General features: G+C 41.7%; 4 protein-coding genes across 4 annotated transcripts; 2 read left to right on the top strand and 2 right to left on the bottom strand.

Moving 5' to 3' along the window:
* Positions 1 to 1,125: 1,125 nt before the first annotated feature.
* On the top strand, positions 1,126 to 3,746 carry rfxap (regulatory factor X associated protein). Its single transcript, XM_022738856.1, has 4 exons — positions 1,126 to 1,189; positions 1,284 to 1,841; positions 2,145 to 2,255; positions 2,742 to 3,746. Exons 2-4 carry the CDS (start codon positions 1,413 to 1,415, stop codon positions 2,844 to 2,846), a joined length of 645 nt encoding a protein of 214 aa, XP_022594577.1. The 5' UTR covers positions 1,126 to 1,189; positions 1,284 to 1,412; the 3' UTR covers positions 2,847 to 3,746.
* Positions 3,747 to 3,871: 125 nt separating this feature from the next.
* smad9 (SMAD family member 9) lies at positions 3,872 to 10,373 on the bottom strand. Its single transcript, XM_022738854.1, has 8 exons — positions 10,278 to 10,373; positions 7,821 to 8,355; positions 6,801 to 7,016; positions 6,278 to 6,538; positions 5,981 to 6,091; positions 5,568 to 5,789; positions 4,717 to 4,973; positions 3,872 to 4,406 (listed from the first exon to the last, which is right to left on the bottom strand). The coding sequence occupies exons 2-8, from the start codon at positions 8,014 to 8,016 to the stop codon at positions 4,263 to 4,265; spliced, it is 1,407 nt and encodes a 468-aa protein (XP_022594575.1). The 5' UTR covers positions 8,017 to 8,355; positions 10,278 to 10,373; the 3' UTR covers positions 3,872 to 4,262.
* A 3,994-nt stretch (positions 10,374 to 14,367) lies between these two features.
* On the bottom strand, positions 14,368 to 19,389 carry alg5 (ALG5, dolichyl-phosphate beta-glucosyltransferase). The gene is made up of 10 exons (XM_022738870.1): positions 19,058 to 19,389; positions 18,132 to 18,300; positions 17,817 to 17,863; positions 17,483 to 17,551; positions 17,249 to 17,341; positions 17,031 to 17,144; positions 16,870 to 16,929; positions 16,627 to 16,778; positions 15,447 to 15,532; positions 14,368 to 15,008 (listed from the first exon to the last, which is right to left on the bottom strand). The coding sequence occupies exons 1-10, from the start codon at positions 19,118 to 19,120 to the stop codon at positions 14,893 to 14,895; spliced, it is 969 nt and encodes a 322-aa protein (XP_022594591.1). The 5' UTR covers positions 19,121 to 19,389; the 3' UTR covers positions 14,368 to 14,892.
* Positions 19,390 to 19,543: 154 nt separating this feature from the next.
* On the top strand, positions 19,544 to 23,408 carry exosc8 (exosome component 8). Its single transcript, XM_022738935.1, has 11 exons — positions 19,544 to 19,611; positions 19,999 to 20,035; positions 20,173 to 20,236; positions 20,324 to 20,397; positions 20,502 to 20,547; positions 20,993 to 21,098; positions 21,203 to 21,248; positions 21,341 to 21,437; positions 21,693 to 21,813; positions 21,901 to 22,007; positions 22,667 to 23,408. Exons 1-11 carry the CDS (start codon positions 19,595 to 19,597, stop codon positions 22,783 to 22,785), a joined length of 834 nt encoding a protein of 277 aa, XP_022594656.1. The 5' UTR covers positions 19,544 to 19,594; the 3' UTR covers positions 22,786 to 23,408.
* The last annotated feature ends 80 nt before the right edge of the window (positions 23,409 to 23,488 follow it).

The raw sequence follows: 23,488 nt of genomic DNA, 5'->3' as shown, positions 1-23,488 counted from the left end.
AGTTGGTGGAAGATTTCAAAACCTCAGTCAAAAGACTTCAGTGGCTTTGCACCCGTCTTGCTGTATGACTGGATTAATGGCCAGATGTGCAGTACACAATCCCAAAATCTCCACTGCATACAGATTTATTTAAATGTAAATTTGTCCTATCAAACACATGCACATAATCCCACAGAGGCTTGTTTTTTAAACTGTTGTTAACTGTTATCTGCTGGGGTGGCACTTGACTAGAGGGGCAGGCCTACTTGTTATATTTTCATGAATCCCACAACAGTTGTGGCCAGAGATGTGGGATCCAAAATTGTCTGTACTTGACAGGGCAGGTGCTCAGCATACAGGTGGGATGATAGAGTAGAAACGGCTTCATCAGGCTTGTTTAGTCATGGAAATTTGTTGCACTACAAAAAAAAATCTACAGATATACAGTAAGGAATAACAGCATATGGTACAGCTCAGCTTCAAGCACAAAAATTGTCAGAGGTTGGCAGGTAACATTTGATGAATCAGGTCATGGCATCAACAATAGATAATAAATACATTTTTTTCCCCTGAAAGATCATCCAGTTTAATGAGAAGAGAATATAAGAAACTCTGACTGAAGATTCAGACAGCTGTGTCTGTGCCTTCCACTATAATCTTGCCAGCCATATTCCCACAACTTGACAGTTTATTTCTATTCTTACCTGCGAGAACACCAGACCAAGTTGTAAAGTATCTCTGCCTCTAGAATAACTGCTCACTTTCAAAACTTTCAGCTTTGTCAAATGTTAAACTTTTGAAAATGCAATCAGTTATTTTAGTGTCCTCTTTTCAGCAGTGGCCACTGCCTGAATAACCATTTATTAACAACTGCACAGCTTGGTATTGATTATCTGGGTTATAATTAGAGTTATTAAAACCCTTCAATATAAGGATTAATGCATAATTTCTTCTTTCATATGTAAATGTTTTACTTAAATTAAATTACGAATACAGGACTAAAAAAAAAATACTTCTCTTTATAAAAGATTTCATTACCCTCTTCTTCCACCAATGTGTAATACCATTAATACAAACCACTCATTGTGAGGAGGATTCATTTTTTTGTTTGACCACCAGGGGTCAGTCCCACACTTGGAACCAAAGCAGCGAAGAAGAAATCCGTGCTATTTTAAATGCAGCGAGAGCAGTAACCCCTGGAAGTGTGACGGTAGGCAGTTACAAATCATCAAATTTATTATCTATATCATAGTGTATTTATGATATACTGCCTTCATAAAGCAGCCGAACACCTACTGTTACAGGAACCCGGGTGGCGACATGTCAATGAATAGCTGTATCAGCTAACGTGAGCTGACTGCAAAGGGATGGTGGTTAGCTAGCTAACTAGCTAGCTTGCTGCAGCAGCTGCACTGTTTTCGTACACCGCAGTCATGAGCGAAGATGACACTTCAGCATCAGCAAATAAAGACAAAGACTCCACTCTCCTGCTCACGAAAGACGGACAGCGCTACTACGTGAGTAAGAGCGGAGTGGTCGACAGCAGAAATGTGATAACGCCGCACGAACCAGAAAACAACGTCTCCTCCTACGACATGGACGACCTGGACGAGGAGAGCGACGTCTTGGACACCTCTGATCCCAGAGACAGCGCCGCCAGCCCGGAAGAGCTCAACGACGAGGAGACCTCGGAGGGTGACAACGCTCCTAAACAGTGCACTTATGAAGGCTGCACGGAGACCACGACGCAGGTGGCCAAGCAGAGGAAACCGTGGATGTGCAAAAAACACCGCAACAAGATGTACAAAGACAAGTACAAGAAGAAGAAAAGTGATCAGGCCATGTCCAGTGGGAAACTTGATGTAAGGTTCAGCTTCATAGATAGTTTAATAGCTAGAAGCTTTAATTTGAACTTATCATGATGTGACGGGGACATCCCATATAGACCCTTGAGCACACTTTTAAGTCAACCCATAACAGATGACTGGAGGAGTAAGGAATTTAAGAGGTGTGACCTCAGTTTACAATTCAGTTTACACTCCCAGGGCTGACCTCACTGGCTCATGTGATTCCCTGGCTCTGTTTTTCCAGACTTTATCATGAAGCACAACAAACAAAACTCCCTCAGTGAGTTAATTACTTGTTTTTTTTTTCGTGGTAATCAGGAAAACTCAGAGGAGCGGCCTGTGTCTGTGAACAAACAACGTCTTGGTGCCATGGGGGACCGGCCAGCTAGACCATCCCTGATAGAGCAGGTCCTCAACCAGAAGAGACTGGTAGGTTACAGTTGGTCTGATTGGTCGATGATTTTCACAATGGTGACAAATTAAAGGAAAAACTGGCATGAAGCATTTACATTTCTTATTTTTCCTCCTATCCTTAATTCAGGTTTTTCCTTTAATATGTCACACGTATGTATGATTGTCCTTATTCTCACTGCTGCCTCTGACTTTTTCTCTTGTATGGGAACTTTTAATTGGTTGCCTTACTCAAGACTGCATGGTAGAGTTTGGCTGATCACTTTGTCCAAATGACTTGCACACATCAGCTAAGTACCTAAGTGAACAGGTTTGACAGCCACCGTGTTTCATTGTGTGTCCTTCCACCCACACTGGGAGTGGAATCTATGTGAATAGAAAATTTGGCTCAAGGCTTTCTCTTCCCTACAAAGGGAGGAAAAAGACAAGAAAGCTTTGGATCTACAGACATATTTGTTGTTGCGTTTTGCACTGAAATGTGTGTGTTTATGTGTGTCCTTTCAGTCACTGCTCAGGAGTCCAGAGGTGATCAGCTTCCTTCAGCAGCAGCAGCAGCTCCTGGCCACACAGAGCCGCAGCCAATCACAGCAACAGTTCCAGGGTTGCTGACACCGGCTGCTCAATGTTTTACCTTACTATTTGTAATGTATAACGAGCACTGCCACTTGATGCATAAATGTAGTAACCATACACTGTTAACATGAACTTCTGCAGACAGGCTGAAGGTGTGGTGAGACAGGTGGACTGAACTAGGCCCAGGCTGACCGTGTGAAAAAACATGTCTGGTGCTGTTTATGAAGTATAATTTCTTAAATACAAGACATTTCTTTTCATATTAACTTATTGTTAATTTACATTGTAGTTACACCATCAAATCCCACTCGTTCTGTTAGTTATTAGTTATAGGAAGGCACTGTATTATAATTGTCCAGTTGGAGTTGCTCAGATGTTGCAAAAATAATCATGAGCTCAGTTTCATCCTCCTGTCTTTTCCATTGCTTTAAAAAAAAAAACAACAACCCAAGACTAGTTAATTTCTTTGTTTTAGTGTCATTTGTTTGATACTTTTCAGACAGTTTCCTCTTCATTAATTATTCTTCATTGTGTTTTTAATGTTTTCTTTTGAACATAAAGTGTTGTTACATGTGACAATCAGTTTGTGTAAGGCATGTCTGTAGCCTCTTTACAGTCAAGTGGGGGTTTTCAGGATGTGTGTGTTTAACAAAATTTTTATATAATGCTTGTGGTGCTATTGCACAGACAGTGAATTGTAAGTGTATACAAAAAGGAATACAAAACGAAGTGGGATGGGACGTATATTGGTCATGTTGGCTCTGTTGTCTTTGTGGCAAGGAGATGCTGTGTATCTACTGTATGTTGTTCCTGTGTTTTTAAGATGAAGTGTGTATCCCCCCCTGCTGTGAGGATGAGACTAAAATTATGTTAACATTGAGAAATCTCTCGCTACGTGATGCTTTGTTTTTTAACATGAGAAAAATACCTGTGTAACTTCAAATCTTATATATTAAAAAAAAAAAAAGATTCTTAAAGAAAAGAACACTTTACTGGAATGAGGAAAAAGCAACCGGTACATGAAGTCAAACATTAGTCAACACTTGGAAATACGATACACACTACCATAATAACATTTATAACACATAATAACACAAGTCCGAGTACCTACAAATGTATCCCATCGTTTTCCTTGGCTTGGAGTGCAGTGAACGTCCCAATGGAAAGAGAGAGAGAAGATAAATACTTTTTCATACTGAAATTAATGAACACTTGATCATTTAACTACATGAGTTGTAAATTACCCAATGAAATTCAGTTACACCTGTCTTTCAGTTTTGCTGTGTAGTGTGACAAAGCTGCAACAGATAGTTTTGTAATTTTGTGTGAGATGTCAAGAAAGGGACCGTAGGACAGAAAACCTGGACGTGGACGAGCATACAGAATCTACGACTACCTGTGTGAAGAACCGAGGGCACACACTAAAAAAAAAAGTGTGTGTGTGTGTTCATGTTATGAGACCGAAGAAATAGGGTTGTGCGGGGAGCCCATCTGTGTAAGGACCTTGTCCAGCCACTGCAGGGGCCCGTGCAGATGTACCTCGATCCAGCAGGGGGTGCTGGTCACATCTTGACGGTGGTATTCGGCGCCCCAGCCCTGAGGAGTGGACACAACCATAAATCTCACTATGCAAGACGGCAGTTCAGTTAACTGTTAAAATTAATGGGTGCCAAGTGGACAAGTGCAATCCCTGCTTGTGTACAGTGGGCTTTGACAAGCTCAACATCACTAAAAGATCAAAATAACGGCATATAATGTTACAATGAGGGTGGATATCTAGCCCCTTCTTATTAAACCACACAGGTTTCAAGCAGAAATGTGGGTAAAAGGATGATCACTAACTACATTTCTGTCTCTACATGTTGTGTATCCCCCAAGTGTTTCATTTTACAAGGAAGCTCAGTACCTTGACAAAACTCATTCGGATGGTGCACATCTTCGTGAGCTCGTAGACGACCTCGAAGCCGTGGTTGACGGACTGGGCGAGGAGCTGAGCGAACAGCTGGTTGTTGAAGATCTTGAGGCTGCAGCCGCTGGGGATCTTACACACGGTGGTGGCGTGGAAGCCGTGCTGGAAATTACAGTTGCGGCTCTGGACGAAGATACTGCTGTCACTCAGACACTCTGCGTACACCTCGCCACCTACATAGTACAGGTGTAGACCTGAGGGGAAAATCAAATAGTCTTAAATGATAAAGTACAAGACCAAGGGAACCCTTGTCTTTTTGCCGTGACGCAAATGTAACACTTACACAACAACAAAATTTGTACAGCAAAAACATGATCGAAAATACACATATTCAGTCACTTCATTGTATATTCTGCCAGAGAAAAACCACAAGGGCATTTATGCTTGTAACTGACTGAGTTGTGTCAGTCGTGTCTGAACTGGGGATGAACTATCCTCAACTCTTTGTATCACCCCTATCATTCAAAACCACACATCCTCTCGTTGCACAGTTTACTGTAACCCGCAGACTCTTGATGTCTGTCCAACAAAGAAAGGCTTTCTTAACCCCTTTACCATGAAAAAAAAACAATATTTGGCCTGAATGATTCAGCACAAGGAGACGAGCCGAGTGATGTTTTCGTTTCAAAAAAGACAAATGGGCAACTATAAAAGGTTTTTGCAACAAGCTTCCATCCAGTTCTTGCTCTGATCTAATGTATGCTGGGTAATGTCTACAAAAAAAAAACCCATTAAGAAATCACAAGTGTCTTCTGATGTGAATTACCTGCATGAGTCGTCCAGCCTACCTTTGCCTATGTGCCTGCGCGTGTGTTCGATGGTGGAGTTGCGGTTGACGTTGGATAGCAGGCCGAGGCAGAAGCGGTTCTTGTTGTTGGAAGGGTCTGTGAAGCCGTCCACCAGCACGCTGCGGGATGACGCGTGGAAAGTCTCCCCCACCCGGTTGTTGAGCTCGTAGTACGCTATGGAACACCAGTACTCTGGTTCCTCGTAGCACACGGGCCGTAAATCTAAACAGGAAGACGAGGGACAGTTGACTCTTGATCTTATGGTGCATCAAGAAGCATCCTGCCCATTGATTTGCAACATTATCTGCAGTGCCTCATACAACCAGATATCCCATCATTGCTTATTGCTTCATATGCAGAAATACTAATATTGCATGCATCTCTACTTTCTGTGTATCTGCGGTTGCTGTTACCTGTGTGTGGAGCAGAAAATGTAAGTTTAGTGGTTCCTGTGGAGTTGCTGGGCTTCACATCCTCCTGAGGGCTCGTCTCCATCATGCTGTACGGAGGTGGGGGAGTCTCTGCTGGAAAAGCATGTCACGAATCACAGTGGGAGGATAAATGGAGAAACCAACTGATGCACACTCATCAGAAACTGAGGTCAGAATCTGCTACAGCCATGGTGAAACTGCAGCCTGCTCACATGACAGATGTTTGAATATTTCAGACTGTAGCACTTTAAGTGTCGGCTTGCTCCTTTTAATACCTACCTGTGATGTGATACGGACTGCCGGGCTCTGCAGAGCTGTTGGGGGAGTTGGGGTAACTCTGTGAGGTGGGAGACTGGGCGTGGGTGGAGGAAGGGGAGGAGGAGGAGAAGGAGGAGCAGGGCAGCGGAGGGAAGGAGTCCGGGTAAGTGGCGTTCTGGGGCATCAGAGGCTCGTTGTGCAGAGAGGCGTTCCTGAACTTTGCCAGTAAACTGTGTTGAGGGTTGAACTCGCTGTGGCGTGGGACCAGGACTGGTGGCAGCACTGAGCGGAGCCGAGGGAAAAGGAAGGAGGAAGGTGGGGAGGGAGGGAGCGAACAAAGACAAAGAGAGACAGAGCAAGAGCCAGATGCTGTTATAAAAGATTATATTACTGCAGATCCTTTTGGCTTGGGAACACTGTATTGGATCAGATGTCCTGCCTCTATTTGGGAACCCATAAAAGCCTTACAGTTACAATACTAAAACTCAACAATGACCTTATTTATAAAGCTAATTTATTAGATATTCTCTGCTAATGTGTGTACCTGGAGTCTCCACGCGCCTGTAATGGTAGGGGTTGACGCAGATGTCCTTCTGCTTTGAGCCGAAGGGGAACTCGCAGCACTCCAGGGCTTTCAGCTCGTGGTGGGACTGCAGGTCAGGCCAGCGCCACACCCTGCAGTAGATGACGTGGGGCAGACCCTTCCTGTGGGACACCTGCAGCCTCCCGTCCAGCGAGCGAGGGATCGTCACACACTTGCCTGAGGGGTTAACATGAAATCAAAAGAGCTCGACGAAACGGGCAAATCCTGTTGTTTGTTGTTTGTAAGCCTTGATCATGATGAGACACGTTTGTTACCATGGTGATTAGACAGAAATCTGCACTCGGCACTTTTTTCTAGTGTATGAAAAGTATTTCTAATTCGGTTAGTTAAAGGTGCACTTTTAAGAATCAACAGAAAGTTGGACTTACAAGCAAGTGACTTTCGTATTTTCTACTGTGTGTATGTTCAGCTAAGTAAGTGACTCTAGATAAGAGCTTTTGTCATGTTTTCAACATAATTGATAATGAGACTCGTATAATTTCACATTTCTGGCTTTTAATCGTTTTTCCAGACCGGTTCAAAACAGTCAGGGCAGGTTTCTGGGTCTTGCGCAAGAACACATTGACAAAAAGCATCTGTTGCAATCAAACCTGTGAGCTCACACAGCCCTTTACAGACCAGACCAGTGGCTCCCAACCTTTTTACCTTCTGACCCATAACATATAGAATTACTTTTGCCCCCTCCTCACGTGTTTCATAATATGTCAATTAGCTGTGGGTTATCCAAAGAGTGATTTTTCCTTCTCCAATCGTTTCATTTGAATCATTTTTATTGGTCCAGAAGGTAAAGCATCAAGTTTTTCGCAGGAAAAAAGTAAATATTAGTGTAAAGTTATAACATTTCCTATCCTGTAAATCATCTCAAGGCCCCTCAGGTTTATGGTGTCACCCCCTGACCCCCCGACCCTGCTCAGGTTCCGACCTCCAGACTGGAAACCACTGTACTCGACTGATACTTACTGGGCTGGCCAGGGCAGCTGAGGGCCCTCTCTAACTCCTCCATTGCCCCTTTCTTCTTCTTTAATTTCTTCACTAGAGAGTCCACAGCCTTTTCTGCCCACTTCTCCTCCTCATCCCCTTGTTTCCAGCCGAGCAGGCGCTTCACTGCCGGGCTGGTGAAGGAGAAAAGGGATGTAATGGAGGCTGAGGAGTTCATGATGAGATAAATAAATTGGAGGGGCGAGATGAGCTGATGTTTAGGGTTCCACTTGAGAGCAGGAGTGAGGAGCCAGGACAGAGGAGAAACAGAGGTATGGATAAAAGAGGTAGCGTGATGAGTCTGTGTAAACAGAGGCTGTTTTTTTTTTTTTGTATTCTGCTGTTACTTCCGAGCAGTGCTTGCTGGAGGAGGAGTTGGACTCCCGCCAGTGCAGCACAAACCCTAAATCTCCTCTCTGGGTTGGCACAGAAGGGATCCGGCAGCTCTGCGCTGGAAGCCTCCTGTAGGAAACGTTACTCCTCACACAGCCAGAAATCCGGGTCAAGTTTCAATCACCTGGAAAGAGAAGTGAGAGAAAGCATTAACTGCTAATTTAGCTCCAAAAGATGCACGGTTGGTGAAAGAGTTCAGAGGTTAGGTAGAAAAGAGACCTTGGGGTTTAATTGTAGGGGAGTTAAGCCAAAGTAATTAAGGTGATAAGCTTGGTCTGGAGTGATGACAATAACCAGAGTGAAATCTGAGACTGAGCACCACATTACCAAAGTCTACTCATATTCAATGATCTGGACATTGGAGAAGGATTTCTATGATAAGGAGGCTACACAGAGAGCATGATCTCCCACATGCTGAACAACAACAAGGTTATTATTCTTCTCTGCGGAGAAAATAAAACACGTACCAAAAACTGTATGAGAAAGAGCAGGGCAAGATGGCCGGGCTCTTTTCTAGATTCACCAACAATGAGGAATGTCCTTTCTGGCCTCTGTTTCTATGATCATGCCACTGACGCCCAGGAGCCATACTGTCTGGCCAGAACACATCACAGGACAGGAGGGGGAGAGGGAGAGAGACAGACAGAGAGAGAGAGGGAGAGGGAGGGAGACAGAGAGGGAGAGCTCCCTGTTTGTGTATTTCTCCCCATTGAAAAACTATTGAAAATTACAGAAATGCCAACAACAATGTAGAGAAGTGTAGATTCACTCTATTCCACTATATTCAGGTAGCATTCAGGTAGAGTCTTTTTTTAGTGCACATCACTCCAGCTGCAGCATCTTACTAATAAATCAACTTTTCTCAAATATTCATACAGTAACATCAGCACGTCAGAGATCCAGTAGTAAGTTTATGATGGTGATTTACTTGGTTTGTCTTCTGTGGCTGAACGTCCTGCAATGTGGAGTATCATATTTGACCCATGTGGCAGAAAAACACGTTTTTGTAGTACTACTGTTGTAAAGCATTCTTGCATGTCAGATACCTTCACTCGTTCTGCTCTGCTCTGCATGCACGTCTGATCCAGATAAAGAAAAAAATAAACATCTTGGCAGGCAAAGACTTTACAAAGGTGAAGTGGAAGCTCTTTTAACCACAGAGAACAAACTTCTGAAAAAGACACAACAGGACCAGATCGGTTTAGTGTTAAATCTGGGACTTTGTGGCTTTTCAATCAGATCGGATCTCAAAATACACACAGGTAATAAGCAGTGAGAACCAGCCTAACTACACCATGCCCTGCGCTTGTTGATAGAAATGTGACCAAAGCTGGTTTCCCGCAGACAGACAGTCAGACAGACAGCTGGGGTTTACAATGACAGCAAAAAAGCGCACGGGCTCAATGCGGCATCAGTCCGCCGCTGCTGCTTTATGGCGCCTGGCGTCTCTCAGTCTGCAGGCTCAGATAGGCTAATTACCTAATGCTTTATCACCAGGACCCCCCCCCCCCCCCCCCCCCTCCCAAAAAAAGTAAACACGCCGGCTTCCTTTACTACTACTACACCGAACCACTTAGCCGCTGCAGAACCCGGGTTCTGCCCTAATTAACCTCTTAACACACACCTTGACGGTACAATATGTGAGCTGAATGATTTGGCATCCTGGTTCATTCCTGTCATAGTTTGATAACATCACTAGAGACAAAACTTGAACCAGTCAATCAAGCACATTGTAGTCTATCAAAGAGAACCATACTTAGCCTGTGTGTTTTATTACTCCTGAATTTGTGCTCACATTGAATATAGGCTATTGATTTTTGATCTATACAGCTATAAAACCGTAATTAGAAAATCTCAATATCTGATAGAATATTTAATCTCTAAAAAGTTGCCCAAAAAGTGGCAGTGGGCACATTTAAAGGATTTTTAACAGCAACGCACACAAAAAATCAACACTTATTATATATTCAACAGGGCAACAAACCCACAACAACATATCAAAAAATTCACAATTTCTGGAAATATACAAAATGACTATTTTCTCACCTCTGTTGTGATAACAAGTGCGCCGCAGACAGCCCTGTGCGTGTGAAGGCTTCCCTGTCTGTCGTAGGTCAGACTGTAACATACTGTGGCAGCGAAGGTGTGTGTCTGTTTGTGTGTGTATGTGCGGATTGTGTCTACGAGCATGTGTGTTGATGTTGAAATGTCAAGCGAGCGTCATTATCAATTGCATCCAGCTGCAGGTTTCAAAATAAACGCATAGTTAACAAATAGTAAAAAGTAATGCAAGGCGGCAGCGGAAGAGAACATAAGTAACAGAAGCTCAGTTCATTTGTCATTAAAATTTAGTGTGGTACAAAATAAAATCGATAACTAGTGTGTGGAGTCCTAAGAATAATTGATAACCTATCAATTATCCTAATAACATTTTATATTTTAATATTAATTGTATGATTATTACTAATTACTTACCTTTCATATAAATTGTGTAATATATTCATTGCAAAAAAGGTAATAACCATCAACATTCCCCATAGTAATTGTGTTTTATATTCACATTTTGATTTATATTAATTTTAAATGGAATCAAAGTTATTTAAATAAAGGTTTCTGGTTTCTGTCTTGTAGCAAAAATGTATTTATTCATTATTTAAATCGATGTTTGATGATTGTCGATAAGTCAATTTATGAACAATAATTTGCATTTAAAAATCATTGCCCGTGGTGTGTTTATTTATTGAGCACCACTTAAGGATATATATATATAAATAAATTAACTATGGCAATTTTTGGCAATTTATGGCAATCGTCGCAAGCATTGCTCATAGCTCAACTAGGCTTACAAATGACTGAACATCCGCCTTTACTGTGAAAGTACAGTCACAGTAACTTCCGGTATTGCCCTAGTCCTCTGCGGAGTTATTGACGCAGGTTTGTAGAGCCCGGAGCCTCCACTCCTCCAACAGCCCCAGCCGAGCGCCACACAGCCACGGCGGCGTCAGCTTGGCTGGAACCGCAGCGCCTGCATGCGAGATCCCTCCGCCTCCCCCCCCCCCGTCTGGATTTCCGAGGCATCTCAGGGATTTCAGATTTAGGCCCCGCAGCTACATGCACGCGCACACAAGTGCGTGTGTGTGCGTGCCACCTGAGCTATGCCCAGTCTCGCAACTACGGGCAGGCCCACAACAGCTGGCTCTAACTAACGAAGGGCAGAGAGAAAAACATTTCACCTGTTCCCTTTCTCTGGATATTCTAATTAATGGATTGACTTCCCTAAAAATATTGTAGGCCTCGTCTAATAATTACTAGCTATAAACACACTGTTTCACTGTGTTTGTGTTGTCATTCATTAGGTTAAATGTATGTTTTAGGTACTTTGTCAGTAGCTATTCCCTCCTACTGTTCTTGTATAAATGTTTTTTGTTTTTTTTTCATATATATCTTTTTATAGGGTATAATAATAGGGATTAAGCAGGCGCATGTCAGTGCAGTGATGATGGAAGTGACATTAGTTCTCTCTTATTTACAGGAAGTTGCAACCTTGCCCGTGGTGTGTATTCTAGATTATAGGTGCTGGAAGCCTGATTGGTTTATAATGAATAATGGTTTACATAGTAGCCTATGTTAAGTTACAGAATAATTTCAACTGAGATCTAGTAAAATGATATTAAATAGTTAACTATTTATTCTATGTTAGGTATACGCGCGCACACGCACCCATCCTACACCTGTAGCCTAAACAATGTGAAAGTAGAAAGTCGCCCTGAGGAGGGAGTATGTCTATAGATATTCCGCCGTGTCTTTCACTCACGCTAAGAACATTTTTTCCTCTTAAAAATCGAAGTTGCTTCATTATCTACTGCTGAAAGCCACACAGAGGTCTTTCTCATTGCGGATGGATACGATCCTTTATTGGGAGTGCCGTGACTGGTCCAGTTAATGACGCAAGCCCGGCTGGCGACAGTGAGTCTACAAGTTTGACATTTTCACAGTTTACAGCAACTGCTGCGGAACGTAACAATACTCCCAACACGAAGTGAAACCACTCTGGGGATCATCTGTAAAACCTCATGATTTTTTTTTGTCCAACGACCAGGTGGATCATCAAAATGCACCACCGAAATAAACTGCCCCGGTGTGCCTCAAATAGGTGGTGGTCTATGAGAGCGAGGGATTTCCAAAATCTAGTCCCAGGTCCTCAGGGAAGCCGCGAGAAGGGTCCAAGGGCAAAACGATGAACACTATAAATGGTTCAAGTGTTTCTTCCTTCTCTTTGGAAATAAGTATAGGAAGAAATCAGCCTAATAATGACTGATTTATTCATTTGGCTTCAGCTGTCCTCCACCTCACCTGATGAAAGTCTGCCCACAGTCATATCTATCAATTCAAATTTAAGAAATTTGCCTATTTGTTTTGGCATCACATAGTTAAAGTTCAAGCTGATTTCCTGCAGAAAATCAGCAGGAATCAGACTTGGATCAATAAAATCCCTTCCTCATGTAAATCTTTAATGTGTCACCTTTTCACTCTCCTGCCAGATTATGACTCACAGCCGGTGTGTGTCTTGTCTAGCTGCTCAGGGCAGACAGGCAGGCAGGCAGACAGATAGACAGGGCACAAACAGGATGCTCTCCCCGGGGCTCCGGGAGGCCCCAGAGACATCCTCATCAACATGAACCGTAGACCTCAGGCTTGCATAAGAAAACGGCTCTATTGAGAAGTTCATTTACTGGGACCGCAAAAACGCTTGCTGGACATTTTCCAAGATGATGTCCACATGAGGGTTGGGAGACAGGAAAAAGGATGAGTTTGGCGACACATAATGTAATCCAGGTTTTCTGCACTTTGTTTCATGTCAAGGAAAAGCCCAACTCATGATAATGCAGCCCCATACTCATAAAACTTTATATTGCTGATACCGGCTAATTTCATTATAGGATTTTAGCTGTTAAATCTAATTTTATACAAAATTAAATAAACTGTAAGTAGAGTCAGATTCTGCAGATTTCTACTAATGATATTTAAGAGATATTTTCCTGACCCCAGTACTCTCTGAAGAACGCCTGATAGAAACCCTATAGCCCTCAATTTGAGAAACAGTGACCTGGGATGAAAGCCGTCATTCATTGTCGCACTGTGCACCCTCTGTGTTAAGATCCAATTAAGATAGTGCATCTGTTAAATTTTGCAGTGAAAAATTGCATTAGCAGGGTGAAGCTTTGTGTCAGAGGCAGGAAAGACACAAAGAGACGGGAAGCTGACTGATAGAAGATCAGGACACAACCTAACAAAGTTTCAAATGTTATCGAAATGTTAAACATGGCGTAAAAATTCTTGGGATTTTGTTTGACCCTGATACAAATTTTGAGCTTCATGAGAAATAAATGGTTCAGTAATGCTTTTTATATAAATATTTAACAACTCCTTTTGTTTAAAGTTTTGGAAAACATCATCAGATCTTAACAGAAGATCTTCTCTAGCTCAGCTCTGACTGGTCCATAAACACTGCAGCAAGGCTTTTAACAAAAACAAAATTTAGATCACACAGTTTACCAGTTTAAACTTGTCTAATATCATGATTGGTGTCAATATTAATGTACAAGGTATTAAATGGTCATGAATTGTGTCCTCTGACCTCAGATCTTTAGCGTTGAGATTTCTTTTGCTGTTTTTCCTTCTTCGACTCTCAAACATCCTCCCACAAACTCTCAGAGAAGCCAAAGAAGTGCATTTTTTGTAACCATCTTAAAAATCAATGGTTTACAATTAACAGTAGTGCTGCATCTATGATGATAATTTTGTTGCTGAAATCAATTCGTTTTTTGGTCTATAAAACATCAAAAAACTGAAAAATGCAGATTAAAAATATAAAGATCAAGGTGACACCAAATATCTTGTTTTGTATGACCAACAGTCCAAACCAAAATATATTACTTTTACAACAATGAAAGAATTCTAATACTTCAAATCAAATATTTGGCATTTTTACTATTTAAAAAAACAAAAAAAAACAAAAAACAAAAAATCACTTGAATGATTAATCGATTATCAAAATAGTTCACATTTCTGTTTATCAACTATATAAACTAATTGTTGCAGCACTACTTACGTCAATAATGATTTTCATAGCATAAACCATCAACTTTTTTTTATTTGGACTCAAGTCATCCATCCCATCAACCCGTGGCAATATTTCCTCAAAAATTCAGTCCCTCCCCCTGTGAAAATCTCATACAACATCATCCAGTCTACCCGTCAGCATCATGACACACAGATCTACACATCCTTCACATTTCCTACAAGTCTTTCTGACTTACAGCTGATTGGCCACAAAAATAAACATTAAGTAACTGAATACATGGACCAGTCATACAGACATTCTGTAAACCGCGGCAACAGAAATGTGCGTGTAACAGTGGCGATCACAAGCCAATATCCGATTTGAAAAAAAGAAAAAGAAAAAAAAAAAGGCAGGACCATGAGGAACCCACAACTGTGTCATTACTCCACCTCCAGTGATGTTCGGAAAGGAAAACAATGTGGCATACTGTACTCGGTTCTTTGCGACTGATGGACACAGTTGTTAATCCCACCTCAACCAAAGGTTTGATGGCCCTATCAGAGGCTGTCTCTAGGATACCAGGGCCTGTCTGCTTGGCTAGTCAGTCTTATGTGGCGACTCCAGTTTCCAGGCTCCGGTGATGTAGCGCAGGCGAATGAAAATCAGGTCTCGTCCCATCTGCAGCCAGCTCCAAAACGGGACCAGCTTGGACCCTGGCAGGGCAAACGCACAGGAACTTAATTCTCGAGTGATGCTTTTATGGGACAAATAATGGAAATATACCAGTATTCTGACTTTTACTGCTGACAGGCCATACAGTAACACCACCAGAAAAGACTTAATCACAGCAGTACTAAGAAGGCTTAGGAATGCAACAGTCTGTAAATGTGTCACAGTCAAAAACATGGAAAACAAAACAAACAAGGAAAAAAAACAACAAAATCTTTGGAGAGATCAAAACCCACCAGATCAACAGGTCTGAACACCTACAATATATAATTACTTTCAAAAAGTTAAATAAGGAATAACTACAAGTAATACAAATATATTAAATCAGCCAATCACAGAGTTGAAAACACAACAGAGATATTTATAGAAGATAGGTGGCACAGTGGGAGGACACATGTCCACATATTCCATGAAAAACCTACCTTCTATTTCAGTCCAGTTGACCGCCACCTCTGCTATGGGGATTTTAAAACACTGGGCAATATACAGGAGCTCCACATCAAAAGCCCTTTGAGAAAAAAGATACAAGTGAACAGATGTTCAGAAGTAAGATCAAAATTCAGGTTTAATTGCAGATTTTAAGAAACCCAAGCGGCCTAAACACTAGTGTTGCATGTGGAGCTTCAGAACCTTTTTGCTACTGACATGTGTGTCCACATTACTGATAACTGCAATGAACTGAAAACTAGCACTGAATGTCAGGTAAGATTTGTAGTATTCATGTTCAATTCTGATCAGATAGTTCCTGACTTCAATCAAAATGATGCTAAATGTTGAGGCGAGGCAAAAACTGCAAGATTGAATTTTATTTAGACAAAGTTATTGTGCAAGTGCTCCTGATTAGAAAACATTAAACATTTCAGAAGAACGCTTCTTTTGTACAGTTAAAAAAAAAAAAAACGGCTTAAAGATATTTTGAATCTGGGATATTATGCTAGAATTGTAAGAGTTGCAATGACCTTTATCAGAAAATATAAAAGTCCACCAACACAGGTGTCTTCACTCATGCTGCCTCATTACACCTCCTCTCAAAACTGTGTGTGTCAACTTGACTGACATCTTCCTTCACTCTTCTATTAGCTGTTGCTGGGCAGGAGAACTTACCCCATTATTATTCTAATTGGTCCATTGAGTTTGGTGACATTATGGCTTTCCAAGCATAGCTCCGCCTAGCTTCAACCTGACTGGAGGTCTAATTGACCGGATTCATTGGAAACACCTGTGTGAGGTTGCTGGTCACACCAGTGTGTCTGCTGATAAGACTAACGAGGCATTTCGTCAACAGATGAGGACTTCTGATAAGCATGTTTCTGCATTTAACATTAAACAGACCAATGCTTATTTCGTTTCTAAAATAAGTGACGGGTTGATTGTAACAGATTGAGTGCAACAGGTTGACTCTTTTCACACAACAATGGCACAAAACCACAACAATGTGTCTGTGTGTTGGTGCCACCATGACAGAGAAAAACATCTGGTCAGTTTCTCGTTATAAGGAGAAATTGAGGAAAATGAATGTTTGTCATGGCGGCAGACAATACAGCTGTCACTACATCATCCTACTAACTCATGATGTGTCCATGGTGGAGTGCGATTCCTTACCATCGCTCTACGTGGAGAGAGGAGAAGGTCTTGAGAGCAGCCTCACGTGTGAAAAGCTTGAAGCCGCACTGTGTGTCCTTGATCCCTCTCACGCAAAGGAACCACACCAGGAAGTGAAAGCCATACATTAGGAATGTACGAAAGACGGATCTCTGCGGCACAGACACAACAGCGGTTACTTAATGGTTAAACAGACATAGCCTACAATACTCTGGACTCCAAGCGGACAAGGAAGACAGATACCTGAGCTACTGACTCTTGCTCCAGGTGAGCTCTGGAACCACAGGAAATTCCCATGTTCTCCTAAATGTACGGACAGGGGTTTAAAGGATGGGCACACACTAACCGCCTTCAATTAACACATGTATGTAAGACAGAGCAACAAAAATTGAACACAGCCGCACCGGCTTAGGGTTGAGGTCTTTAAGTCCAGCCTCCACTTTGTCAAGGTCGGAAAACTTTGTGGCTCCGTCAGCATCGGCCATCAGAATGACTTTACCTCTGGAGCTCAGAGTTCCCTTTAAATGAGACAGAAAAAAACACATGTAAAATCAATACAAATTTAATTCCTTACTATTGCTTTTGTGGTGCATTGAGACACAATGTAGTTTGACAGTCTCACCATCCGCACCGCCCCTCCTTTCCCTCGGTTCTTGACCAGCGTCAGGACCCGCACTTTATCTGCACCATACTTCCTAGTGTACCGCGAAGCAACCTGGCAGGACAATCGCAACAGTGTTCACTCACAAACCAAATCTCTACTGGTATCACTTTCAAATGCTTAGCTAAGCAAGTGAGCTGAACAAAAATAAAATTCTTAGTAACATATCCCCCAAAAAAAGGTTTAAATTATTACCTCTGTGGTTTTGTCTTTGCTGCCATCATCTACCACAATGACCTCATAGGTAAAAGATGGGTTTTGTTTCTGCAGTAAGGAAATAACATGAGGGAATTATTTCACAACAGGCACTTTTTCCAGTTGAATGCTGCCACCTACTGGCCACTTTGAGAATAACTGATGTTTTCTTTGTTTCACCTTTCAGAAGATGATAAAACTGCTTCTCTCAGATCAGTGAAGATAATAAAATAAAAAATATTTCTTAGACTCTTTTAATTATTCCCATTTTAATCAAACTATAATTATCATTAAGATTTAATTTAACACTGCCCATATGAGGCTGAGCACTTACCTGTCTGTTTTCTAAGTAATCCATAGCTTCATCCAACATCACAGGCACTGTAATGACACAGTCACACACATATTAGTGTCCATAACCTATTGCAGGTGCAAGGTGAACTATGTCATTTAAACTGAACCAACATGCATGGTTACTGAATGTTTACTACCCAGTGGATGGTGCACAATTCATCATTCACCACAAAGTAAACTTTAAAGTGCAATTATTAGCATTAAACTGCTGGTGATGATTAGGTCCTTAAAACACAGACTAATGATGTATCCTATATCCTATGCATTCCATATGAATCCTGTAAATGTCACTCACTTCGGAGCTCCTCGTTGTAGGCTGGGATCACCACAGAGAGCTCCCTGGAGTGGGGATCGTGCAGGCTGGGGAACAGCTCCTTCTCTCCTGAGGCAGTGAGGAAGTATTTCTCCTTCTCGTGGCGGATCAGGTTCACCATGCCAGCAGTGACGTGTGCTACAACGAGCACCTGAAAAAGCCAAAATAGCACTCTTGTTACACTGGCCTTCAGGTATGTTTAGAGTTTTTCACCACAGCTGAGTGAATGTATTAAATACTTTAGAACATGTACTAATTGTTTCATGAGTGATGATTCTGTCAGAACCTCCACTAAAGTCTATAAAGTAGCAGAAGCACAACAAACTTTGTTGTTACCATGACTTTCAGTGTTTTATTCCTTAATCATGTTTCAATTTTATGCCTCACAGCTTCTTTTCGTTACCTGTTACTTACAGTTTGTTGGATTACATCCTTTTCTTGAATGTCAGATTTCTTCTTTTGTTTTTTGGAAGTGTGTTAAGTATATGTTGTTATAATACAGGCTCAAATCTAATAAAATGTTTGTAATTTTATCATTATGTAAGTCATGCTAGGTTTTATTACTTTTTAGAATTCTGTGTTCCACCTTAAAGTGGACTACTCCTGCTGCTGCTTTGGAGATAACTAAGGATTAACAACTAGATTTTAGTGTTTACAAACAGACGCAGAGAGAAAAGGGAGTGTCATAAAATTGAGGGGAAGTACAAGATAAAGCCTGAGCATAACACACTGCAAAAGGACTTCTTACATGAAAAAGTACAGAGAGACAGAAATCCACACTGCCGACCAGTGGGTGCAAAATGCTTTTGGACAGCTTCTGCCTCACATTACAGACATCAAACACCTGATAAACAAGCTACAACAGCTGTCTGCCAACACAATATGAACTCATTATTATAACTACTTACCACAATCAAAGCTAGAGCTGCTAATGCGACCAAGGCTTGAACTATTTCACAGAGGAAATCCATTTTCCATTAGTTATTCTGCAGCCACTAACAGACCAACACTCAGAGTGCCTAGCTATAAAGCTAGCTTGCCTTCTCCTCGCTTTGCTCCGTGTCTCGCCGCCCGTGCTCTAACTTCCCGGGGTACACAAGAAAATACAAGCTTAGACGACTGTTTAGAAGGTGGAAGCACTAAATAACAATCCTCGTATTTCCATTACTCTGCGGGCGGTTCAGTTTGACTCCACTTCCAATCACAACTGAACACAAGGGTGACAAGGAAGTGACAACTTTTTCTCGACACATCATCAGTTTGAGGCAAGAGAGCACCGAGCGGTCCTGCGGTGACACATTCACTGACACCTAGAGGACAGGGGTGGGAATGACCGCAGGAACAGTGGTGGTGGAGGGAGAGAACAAAATCGCATTTGTACTTGTACTTCCTCCTACCGGCTACCGTAGTGTGGACACCAAACCCACGTGGTTAATCAAAACATCATGGCGGCTGGTTTCAAGTAAGTTTGAACAGATTGCAGTTATTACATCTAAAATAATACTTTTAATGTGTTGTAATCTCAGTTATAAAACTAATTTATTATTAGAAGTGATCGTTGACTGCTGTCAGAAAAATAAAAATCTGCATGTGAATCCTGTTCCGCCGATGTGCTGTAGTGAATATATTTATAACGATATAATTTATCTGACTGGTGAATAGTTAGTTAATACACGATAAATAACCAGTAACCAGCCAGTCCTGGTGTCATTGATCTGATAAAAGGATTTGGCCGTCATCTAAGCGAGCTCTGAATTACAGGCGAATGAGCGGATCTGTCATTAAAGATGAATGTTAGTGATGTTTTCACTCTGTAAACCAACAACCGCTTTCTCCTTGTTCACTCCAGGACTGCTGAGCCTCTGGAGTACCACAGGAGTTTCCTGGTTAGTGAGAGTAAAAACACACATTCAGTCCATAGCTGACGTTCAGCTTGTCCCTCTGAGTGAATGGTTACACATTTCTATTTATTATTAATGGCAGTGTCAGCAGTCACATAACATCCAAACCTTCTCCTTTTTAGAAAGAGAACTGCCGGCCTGATGGACGGGAGCTGTCAGAATTCAGAACCACAACTCTAAACATAGGTGAGACACAGCGCTGAGTCTTATCCACACAAATCATCATATATATATTTTTTCCAAGTCTACATGGGATATTTTCTTTCTGTTCAGGGTCCATATCCACAGCAGACGGCTCAGCCCTGGTGAAGGTTGGAAACACCACCATCATCTGTGGGATCAAAGCGGTAAATAATCGTGAACACATAAACATAAAATAAAAATCTTATTTAAATGGTTTTGGACCAGATAAATATATGTTTACTCCTTTCTTGTGTTTCTTTGTGTGCAGGAGTTGGCAAACCCTACAGTTGAAGCACCTGGTAAAGGTTACATCGGTAAGTGCTGAATCAAGGCAGTGTACACCAGGTGGATATGGATTTTTTTCCTCCTCCTTTTGTTCCTAATATTATGTTATATAACTTTACATAATTAAAATATCATAAATTTAGTCAATTCAATTATGACATACTTGTGACATAATTGCGTGTTTCACTGTCAAATTGCCAGTTGTTTTCTTTATGAGATTTTTATAGTTGGCAATTTATAAGGTGTTTTGTCAGCTCTACAAGTCTTGTTTTATGACTGTATTAAAAAAATCACATAATTGACATTTCCTGGAATTCTCAGCTTATGTGCCACACAGCTTGAGTAGATGAGACTATTAATATTATTATAACATCTGTTATATGTCAGTTAACTATGTCTTAGGCGGTTTATATTGCTCAAAACTAGAACATGGTACAAATATACTGACTCCATTTCTCTCCCTGTCCTTGTTAGTGCCCAACGTGGACCTGCCGCCTCTGTGTTCGTCTCGGTTTCGACCGGGCCCGCCTGGAGAACAGGCCCAGGCTGCCAGCCAGTTTATCGCTGATGTAATTGAAAGGTGCGGCAGATTTTAATACAAATTTCTTACGTTTTTATCAGGTGTGTTAATTCTCTTCATGCCTGCCAATACTCTCACTAAGTTTTGTCATATGGGTTTTGCAGCTCTGAAGTGATACAAACAGAGGACTTGTGCATTGACAGAGGAAAGGTAAATGCAGTTTGACGCACATGCACTGGAGCCTGTTATACTGTTGTCAATGTCGAGATCATTGGTTCTGATTGTGCTGATTCTGGTTGCAGCTCTGCTGGGTGCTCTACTGCGACATGATGTGTCTGGACTACGATGGGAACGTGTTGGATGCTTGTATTGTTGCCCTGTTGGCTGCTCTGAAGAACAGTATGTGCTGTGCTGCTGCTGTAGCTGAAATGAAAAAAACAATTTGTTTTTGACTGTATATGTAGTCATTGTTGCACAGTCAGTGATCTGTGCCTGACATTAAGTGTCAATGCTGTATCTTGCAGCACATACTCAGGCTCATCCTCCCACTTTAAGTGAACTAATTCTTTTCGGCCTTGGCCACATAGGATCTGTCTGTTTTATAAGCTGCTTTTCATGAGTATGATAACGTCACATCTTCCCTGTTCTCCACAGCACAACTCCCGGAGATCACCATCAACAAAGAAACATGTTCACCAGAGCTGAATTTAGAAAAGAGACATGGGCTGCATATTCACAAACATCCAGTCGCTACCTCTTTTTGTATCTTCGATGAGTAAGTGGATGATTTTCGGTTTATCTAGCCAGAATAAAAACTACCTTCAGTGTTCACAAGTGTGATCCTCGCCTGCTGTCTGTGCAGCTCCATACTGATCGTAGACCCCACGTCCGAGGAGGAGAGTCTGGCGACCGCTGAGCTCACTGTGGTGACGGATGAGGAAGATCGACTCTGCTCTCTGCACAAACCAGGTCAGCGTAAAGTCTGTAGAGACCTGCCTCTCCCTGTGTTGCATATCCAATTTGTTATTGATTACAAAAAGGAAAACTCATTAGGAACGCCCCACTGTCAAATATGCAGGGCTGGAAAAGCTGATCTAAGAACACAAAGGTTACATTTAAACTATAAAATAATTTTATCCTGGGATATACTGTGCAATTTAGTAATGTTTTCAGTCAAAAGTTAAAAAATAAACGACTAAATCAGAGGATTTACTCTCCATTTTCAATAATCAGTATGAATTTAAAAATATAAAATGTATTGAAAACCTTTTTTTTATTTTTTATAAAGAATTGTATGAAGCAAATGCCACATTAAAATCCCACACTAAAGAATTCAGTCATTATCTGTTTCTGTGTTTATGCTGGTATCATATTTTGCACAAACCTAGCTTGGAATTTTGTGCAGTGAGTAAAGTCAGTCAGACAATCTACCTATACTGCTCCGATGTTAAGCCCTCTCTCTTGAAGAATGAGGACTGCCTCCCAGTTGCAACTGCAAACCCGCCAAACAAGTGTATAAACGGAGCTCCTGCAGTTTGCAGGCATTAAAACAAATCATACCGACTGTTCTCTGAGGTTGAATGGAAAGAAAAAAACATTGTTGCTAACAATCTTCCCCTCTGGCTCAGGTGGGTCGTCCCTGACGGGAGAGAAGCTGCAGGAGTGTATAAACCGAGCAACAGTGCGACAGAGAGAGATCCACAAACTCATCGACAAAGTCATATACAGTGTGAAGACAGCACAATAAGGAGCCGCAGACAATGCTTTTTATCTAAAAGCTGTATTTTCCACTGTCAATATATATTCTTTTTTTTTTTAATAACAATAAAACTGCTGACAAAGACTGCTTAAAAAATTATTTCTCAGTGTCCAGAAACGTCTCACACACACACACGCTCAGATGATGTCTTGTAAGAATACGCCCATGGCTCCTGAACTAATTAAAAGGAAATGCCTTTTCAAAATGTGCTGTACAAAAGCAGGTACACCGTCTTGCATGTTGATCTTGAGTCCTCGGTTGAGCCCTGTGCCGGGATTGCTAACAGAAGAAAGACTTCCAACAGACTGAGAGGTAGAGAGCTGCCCCCAGGCACTAAGCCAAGATCAGATTTGCATTTTCACATGTAATGGTTATATGGAGGATTTGGTGTCAATAAGCTCAGCTGGGATCTGTGCTTAAAGGGCAGTTTCTACCGGGGGTCAACCAAGCAGAGGCACGAGGATCAGGAAGGCTCATGAGGAATCCTCTGAGAATGTGCATTCATGATCCTCTCAGTCCACGGGGGTCTCCATAGAAAAAAAAACAACCAAATCTTCCTGAAGGGGCGATCTGTTATCGTGGAAGCCCAATACCTACAAGAACCATCTTTTTCTGTTTCATCTCAAAAAAATATCACTAAGGTTCTTAAAGCGTAGGGCTCCCTGTTCTAAAAACCCCATCCTCTATGGTG

This window comes from Seriola dumerili, unplaced genomic scaffold, assembly GCF_002260705.1.
Source record: "Seriola dumerili isolate Sdu_G_001 unplaced genomic scaffold, Sdu_1.0 BDQW01000040.1, whole genome shotgun sequence".
In the NCBI taxonomy this organism is placed as follows: Eukaryota; Metazoa; Chordata; class Actinopteri; order Carangiformes; family Carangidae; genus Seriola; species Seriola dumerili.
The sequence above is the reverse complement of the archived record's forward strand: the minus strand, read 5'-3'. Positions and strand labels throughout refer to the sequence as shown.